Here is a 7,770-nt window from a genome sequence, read left to right as displayed (position 1 = left end):
GTTAACTGTCTGAAGTGTACTATTTATTGACATAAGGTATAGGGTGGTTCATATGTAACTGTTACGATAGAGTGGTTCAAATACAACAAGAATCAGACCTCGGATGAGGCTGTTTTCTTTTTCTGTTTCCGTTAGCTGGTTTAGCGTTCAAACGCTTCACCGACGTAACGACCAAATCTTCAGAAGATTTGCGTTTACCTTTGTTTTGACGCATTTTGCAAGCAAAGTTCTCTTAAAAAGATGGCTTCGTTTGTAAAATACAACAAAATTTCAGGTGGGGTTAGTCTTGAAAAGACTGTTTAGAGTTTTGGAAAATAACTCAGGTAGTCTTTAAAAAGACTGTGAATTTTGTTTGAAATAACTCTGAGCTTAGGTAGTAAAAAATACCGCAGCTCTAGTGTCCGTTCACCACGAAGGTTCGCAAGACACTGAAGGGTCGGCGATGGTGACCTTGATCTGGAAGCGATCTTTTTGGAACCATCACCGCAAGGCGGGTCGTAATACGCAGGATCTTAGTTGGCATGCGAACCGGGCCCTTAACGCGCAGCTTCTGCTTCTCGGCGCCGCTGATCAGGTCAGCGCACACCTTCTCCAGGCTGCGGACATTGCGCAAGATCAGCGTGACGCGGTTCCGGTGAAGGGTCGCGGCCTTTTCGATGTCCTTTCTAGTGGCGGCCTTTTTGCACGATTTTCATGGATTTTCACTTGTCCTGGTCGAGATAATCGAACGGGAACTTTGATGGCAGTAAACGAAAATGGTAGTCGTGCGGTTAAGCGGCAACTTGGCCGTTTTGTGTTTCCGCCGGAAAAATGTTCAGCTCGGCCCTCGGGTTAGCTTCGGCTGGTGCCGCCGTAAATGATGGTGTTGTTCCTGGTGAAGGTCGCAGTTTTGTGGCATGAGCTGTGTAGACTTTAGTGCAGTTGGACAACCGTCACTTGCTAAATCAACGACGGTTTTAGTTGTAACTCGTAAGCGAAACTTGCATGGCCGCGGGCAAATTCGAGGTGGCCCTGGTGGGAGACGAAGATGCTGCCACCCGAACCAGCGAGCAGTTCTCTTAAAAGAGAAAAAAAACAACAAGTAGTCAGTCAAAACTCTCAACCCACAAAGCCGGTAAATTCCCTACCGGAAAGTTATCGCCGTCGTCGTACCAACAAAGCCGGTATTATCAGATGCTTCTCCGGCTTGGCCACCGGTAGCCGCGTAATACCGTTTTCTCCGCGGCACAGGTTCCTTTGGCCAACAAACGTGAACGTGAAAAAAATGAAAAGTTCAAAACAAACTGCTCGACTGATTTGACAACGAGATCTGTCATTTGCTCTTGACAGTTCTCGTTGTCAAAAAAATCGAGCTGTCTGAAGTGCGAACGCAAGAAAAGGCAACAGAAAAGGCGAGCTAAGGCGCGTTAAAGCAATAAAAGGTCAAGTAAGGTGAAAAAAGAGGAGCGAACGGTGAAAGGTTTTGAAAAAGGAATTTCAACGCTGGACCAAGGCGGAAGTTAGCCACGTCTCGAGCCTACCGGTGATTTGCGACTGCGGCGTCGAGATCGAAACACGTCATGTTCTGTCCGGAGATTCCGGTCGACGAGCAACTGAGCCGTAAGGCGCTCTCGTCGTGGGGCTGCAGACAGTGCAGATCGTACAGCATGGTGCATGCCGGAGTGAAATCGAGTTCAACAAGAAGGTATTTAAAAGTTGGTTTAGTTGAATTCCAATGATTCAAACAACTCTTGCTTTGTTTCAGGCCACGCTCATCTACGTCATGGTGCCGAAACAGAAATCCATTCCTGCAACTCGACCGCTGAGTACACGTGACAGTATCTTCAAGGATGTGGTGTTCTCGGTCGAGCTTGTGGGAAAGCGTATCACCATCAAGCTGGACAAGAACCAACACTTTATCATTGAGTTTTTGCCGACATTTGTTGGTCGTTACAGTTGTCAGCCTAACCCTAGCCAGTTCAAGGCGTCCGCCGGCCCTCACGCTGGTTCCCGGTCAGCGGGAATGAACAATGAATTCTTTGGTAAATGGTGTCTGCCGCTACCGTTCACTCCGTAAGCGTACAATTTGGGAATATGTTGAAAATAAGTACTTGAATAAAAGTTTAAAATCATACAGAAAATATGTTTTAATCGTTTGATTTTTTTTTTTAATAAAACAGCAATTTGCCACTACAAATACCAAATAAAATTAAAATGTAGACTTATTAAAAATCATTAGCAAAAAGCAAAGCAATCCACTTTAACGACTCCCGGGTCTTTTGTGGGCTCTGTTGCAAGTTTCTACTCATTTCTAGACGTCCGAAGGTTATGTGTGGTGAGTCACTCAAAACCTCTTTTACGCTAATGGACCGACGATTTACTTCCCCATCCGATAGAAGGCGTGATCAGGCAAATCTCGTCTCGAAAAATGCCACCGGGTCCGTCTGGGATTGAACCCAGGCCATACTGGGGTGAGAGGCTACCACGCTAACCACTGCGCCACCGGACCCGGCAAATCATTAGCAAGATCTTCAAAAAACATGAAAACTGCTATTACATGCTATATGCGAACACCTTTTGATCCATGGTCATTGCCCATACCGTTCATGTGGCGTGTACATAAATTCTATATGCGTTAGCATATTTCGAAATCGTATCCATTTATATGCAGAGCTCATACAGGCACTCTGCAAAAATCTATATGTGAAACTGAGCAATTCTCTACCAAAACCGGAAATGGATTTTATTTGTATTTTTTGATTTGGCTCAAACTTTGTGGGGCCCTTCCCTATGACCAAATAAGCTATTTTGTGTCATTGGTTCACCCATACAAGTCTCCATACAATTTTGGCAGCTGTCCATACAAAAATGGTATGTAAATATTCAAACAGCTGTAACTTTTGATTGAATTTTCAGATCAATTTGGTGCCTTCGGAAAAGTTGTAGGTATTGTTGAGGACTTTTGAGAAAAAAATAGGTACACGGAAAAAAAATTTGCATATTTTTTTATCAACTTTTTTTTCACTAAAACTCAATTTCCCAAAATACGTACTTTTGTTTCATGCAAAACTTTTGTTTCATGCAAAAACAAGTTTGACATTATTTTTTAATGCAAAATTGAATTTGCAATCGAAAAGTACTCTACAGATTTTTTGATAAAGGGCTCCGTTTTCAAGATATAGCCTCCGAAAGTTTGATTTTAGCGAAATATTTGCAGTTTTTCAATTTTTAAAAATAGCGACCATGAGTGACTATTTCTAAATATATTTTTTTTGAAAAGTTCAGAAAATTTGCTATAAAATTGTCTAAGAGATATTGAAGATTGGACCTCTGGTTACTGAGATACAGCGGCTTAAAGAAAAAGAAACACGATAATTGAAGTTTTCTAAGTCTCACCCAAACAGCCCACCATTTTCTAATGACGATATCTCAGCAATTAATGGTCCGATTTTCAATACTAATATATGAAACATTCGTGAATTCGTGGGCCAAACATTGAATATTACGCCCATTTAAAATGCTAGTCTTGATTTAAAAATTTTCTATATATTTTTTTCGAAAAGATCGGAAAATTTCACGAATGTTTCATGTTTTAACATTGAAAATCGGACCATTAGTTGCTGAGATATTGTCAATAGAAAATGGTGTGTTTTTTGGTGATATTAAGAAAACTTCAATTTTCGTGTTTCTTTTTCTTAAAGCGGCTTTATCTCAGCAACCCGAGGTCCAATCTTCAATGTCTCTTAGACAATTTTATAGCAAATTTTCTGAACTTTTCAAAAAAAATATTTTTAGAAATGGTCACTCATGGTCACTATTTTTAAAAATTTAAAAACTGCAAATATTTCGCTAAAATCAAACTTTCGGTGGCTATATCATGAAAACGGAGCCCTTTATCAAAAAATCTGTAAAGTACTTTTCGATTGCAAATTCAATTTTGCATTAAAACATAATGTCAAACTAACAGTTAGCGTCAAACCATCGCGACGATTAGACGTGTTTGACGAGCTAAGAATCGAGAACAATCGTTCGCTCGCGTTTTTCATCGCTTTTTTCTGTCAGAAAGATTTCTGACGCCTCCTAAAACTATGATATCAGTGCGTTGCATTAATCGCGAGTTCTTCCCCGCACGATGGGCAGGAACACCCGCGGCCGTGGCAGCTCGAGTGCACCTCGAGGACGTGGCCGGGCCAGTTCCTGCAGCAGCATCGGAAAGACCTCCTCGTCTGGCTCCAAACGGTCAACAAACCTGCTGAAGCTGCCATCCAACTACGTACCTGCGCGTAGCCCCATACGTACGCGTGGACTAGCGACACTTGCCAACCCGGATCAACCCGGAACCAGTGGATTGTCCACCAACAAGCCGGGAACTTCCTCGACGGCGGTTCCAACCTCAAACGGTTTCGCTGCGTTGTCTGATGACAACAAAGGAGACGACGACGACAACGTCAGTGGTGGCGATGGTGTTACTACTACACCGTCGCAGGCTAAGGGCACCTCCACCGTGGGGGAGCAAGAGTCAAAAAAATCGAACAAAAAAATGCCACCGATTACAGTGCCTGGTCGCCCAGCTGTTGAAATCGAGGGAGCATTGGCGGATGCCGACTGTCAATACCTGATGCGTATTAACAAGTCGTCCGTAAACATCATCACACGAGATCGCCCGCGTTTCGAGAAAGTGCTGAAAACGCTGAAAGATGCAAACATTCAGTACTACACGCATGATTCGCCGGAAAACCTTCCGGTAAAGGTAGTGGTGACTGGGTTCTCCATCCTAGTGCCACCCAAGGAATTCGTGGATGTAATTCTCGCGAAAAAAAATATTTATCCGCGAGAAGCTAAAGTACTCTCGCATAAGGTAACCGAGGTCGGAGACCAGATTCTCTGGCTGCTGTACTTCGAACGCGGTTCCGTTAAGATCCAGGACCTGCGCAAAGTTAAATCGCTGGAAGGATTCATGGTGAGCTGGAGATACTTCAGTAAGCGGCCTTCCGATGCTGCCCAATGTCACCGATGCCAACGTTTTGGACACGGTTCCCGGAACTGCACTTTGGCACCGAAGTGTGTCAAGTGCAGCGCAGCCCACCTCACGGCTGCATGCACGCTGCCCAAGAAAGCATCCCTGGGAAAGGACAACCAAGCCGATCAGAACAAGCGGAACGTGAAGTGTGCTAACTGTGACGGTAACCACACTGCCAATTACCGCGGGTGCACCGCTAGGAAGACCTACCTCGAGGCGCTGGAGAAGAGGAAAAAGCCAGCACCACATTCCTCAAGGACTTCGACAGGTCAACCCTCGACCGAACCCCGTCAAACGAATCCTCCTGGATTCGGGCGTACTTACGCCAGCGTGGCGGCTACCGCAAACGGTCCAACCCCGGACAGCAACAGTGATGGTGATTTATTCACCCTCACCGAATTCCTCTCCCTTGCGAGGGACATGTTTACGCGACTCAACACTTGCCGAAACAAGCTGGAGCAGTTCTTCGCGCTGCAAGAGCTGATGGGGAAGTACCTATGCCCTGCATAGGTGCAAGCTCACACACTGTGGAACAGTCTTCGCCTTCAGTAACGAACTGATTTTTTTTTTCTGTGATATATATTTAAGCTTTCCTATCCTCCTTCTCTTTCCATAGTAATAGTAGCAGTTATTTTAGAAAGTTTTTTCTGCTCTCGCTTAACCGACTGAAACTGAATTTATTTCATCCAATTGATTATATTTGAATTAATTTGTAGTTGTAAGGATCTCCAAAACTCTGCATTCTGTTATTAGTTAAGCAAATTGTATTCTGATTAGTACAAATAAACATGAATTGAATAAAACTATGATATTTTAACCGTGAAATCGAGATGTCGTCGGTTAAATCGCGAGAAAACACCTTCCGGGTCGATTTTTCCAATCTTCCCAAACGGATGACCTATGAGGAGATCCACGCGTTTGTGTACCACAACCTTGGACTGGGCATCGATGCCGTGAAACCCCGAGCATGGGTAAATAACAAGGGAAATGCGTAATAATACCTTTCTCTGGTATCAATACCAAATTTTGGTATTCCTGGACCCTTTAAAATTTGTCTTAAGGATTATGCAAGAGCAAAATGTGCTATCATACCAATTAAAGGTATTGTTTTGATATTGCAAAATTGCAGAATTTGTCAATGATCGAGCACCACATATTGGTATTCTTTTGGTATTACAGTGTTTTATCAAATTCCTCTGAAACTATAGGAAAATTTTGACCAATTTTGACAAAATAATTAATTTTGCGCTAAAATAATGTCTCAAAGCGAATGCTTTAATTGAAAACCGGAAATTTCAAACTTGATTTTAAACATTTTTGATATACCCCCTAAATAAATGACTTGAAATTGTTGAAAATTTTCTATGTCAGGATGGCACATTTTGGTATTATTTTGGTATTAAAGTGTTTTATCAAATTCCTCTGAAACTATGGGAAAATTTTGACCAATTTTGACAAAATAATTAATTTTGCGCTAAAATAATGTCTCAAAGCGAATGCTTTAATTGAAAACCGGAAATTTCAAACTTGATTTTAAACATTTTTGATATACCCCCTAAATAAATGACTTGAATTTGTGGAAAATTTTCTAAGTCAGGATGGCACATTTTGGTATTCTTTTGGTATTACAGTGTTTTATCAAATTCCTCTGAAACTATGGGAAAATTTTGACAAAATAATTAATTTTGCACTAAAATGATGTCTCAAAGCGAATGCTTCCATTGAAAACCGGAAATTTCAAACTTGATTTTAAACATTTTTGATATACCCCCTACAGAAATGACTTGAAATTGTGGAAAATTTTCTAAGTCAGGATGGCACATTTTGGTATTCTTTTGGTATTACAGTGTTTTATCAATTTTCTCTGAAACTATGGGATTTTTTTACCAATTTGGACAAGATAATAAATTTTGCGCTAAAATGACTTGAAAAAAAAAACCAAATACTTTGAAAACGAGTCAATCGAAAGATTATTGAATTTTGGTTAATTTCAATCCAGTTTTATTTTAATAACACTTATTTTTCAATCTTGTTATTTTTCAGAATCCTCAAGAACTTCATGCACAGGCCGTTCATCAATGACAAATGCATTCGGTGTGGTGAAGAATATCACTAAGAACAACATGGAATCATTTCCGTTTTTTCACTAACTGCAACTGCTGCACTAAAAATGGTATGAAAATACCAAATTTTGGTATTACTTGTGCAAATATCAGCGACCAAAATGTGATCTTGGTTGCCCAGTAATAGATGGTAAAATACCATGAAATCATACCAAAATCATGTATGTGGAAGACCACAGGAATACCAAAATATGATTTTCCAAGGGCGCGGGTATACCTAAAAATTAAACCATGGCAATACCAAGTTTTGGTATTCAAGCGATGTTCAAAAATTCAGAAGACCTCAACTTGGTATTGAAATGGTTTTATTTTGAGGTATTATTTTACCCTTGGAATAACATGGTTTGGTATTGTTGTGCCCTTCCACATACTAGACTTTGGTATGATTTCATGGTATTTTACCATCTATTACTGGGCAACCAAGGGCACATTTTGGTCGCTGTAATTTGCTCAAGTAATACCAAAATTTGGTATTCCCGTGTTATTTACCCCTGCTCGGGACGATTGCAAGTGAACCATGCTCTCAATTGTGCTCAAGTGAAATGCAGCGATCTACGGATCGCACAAGAAACTGTGATGCAGCACAATGGAAAGCATGAAGTGGAAATGAACAAACATAAGTACAAAGTGAAACTGTGCATGGATGAC

General features: G+C 41.3%; 1 protein-coding gene and 1 long non-coding RNA gene across 2 annotated transcripts; both read right to left on the bottom strand.

Moving 5' to 3' along the window:
- Window positions 1-66: 66 nt before the first annotated feature.
- On the bottom strand, window positions 67-691 carry LOC120432117 (40S ribosomal protein S20-like; the record flags this gene model as incomplete). The annotated part of the gene is made up of 1 exon (XM_052711605.1): window positions 67-691. A coding segment is annotated over one exon (297 nt), but the record flags the coding sequence as incomplete, so codon positions are not given.
- Window positions 692-698: 7 nt separating this feature from the next.
- On the bottom strand, window positions 699-1,388 carry LOC128093811 (uncharacterized). The gene is made up of 2 exons (XR_008212763.1): window positions 1,128-1,388; window positions 699-1,057 (listed from the first exon to the last, which is right to left on the bottom strand). It is a non-coding gene; the product is annotated as an uncharacterized LOC128093811 (long non-coding RNA).
- Window positions 1,389-7,770: the final 6,382 nt, after the last annotated feature.

The sequence above is a fragment of the Culex pipiens genome, unplaced genomic scaffold (genome assembly GCF_016801865.2).
Source record: "Culex pipiens pallens isolate TS unplaced genomic scaffold, TS_CPP_V2 Cpp_Un0284, whole genome shotgun sequence".
In the NCBI taxonomy this organism is placed as follows: Eukaryota; Metazoa; Arthropoda; class Insecta; order Diptera; family Culicidae; genus Culex; species Culex pipiens.
The sequence above is the reverse complement of the archived record's forward strand: the minus strand, read 5'-3'. Positions and strand labels throughout refer to the sequence as shown.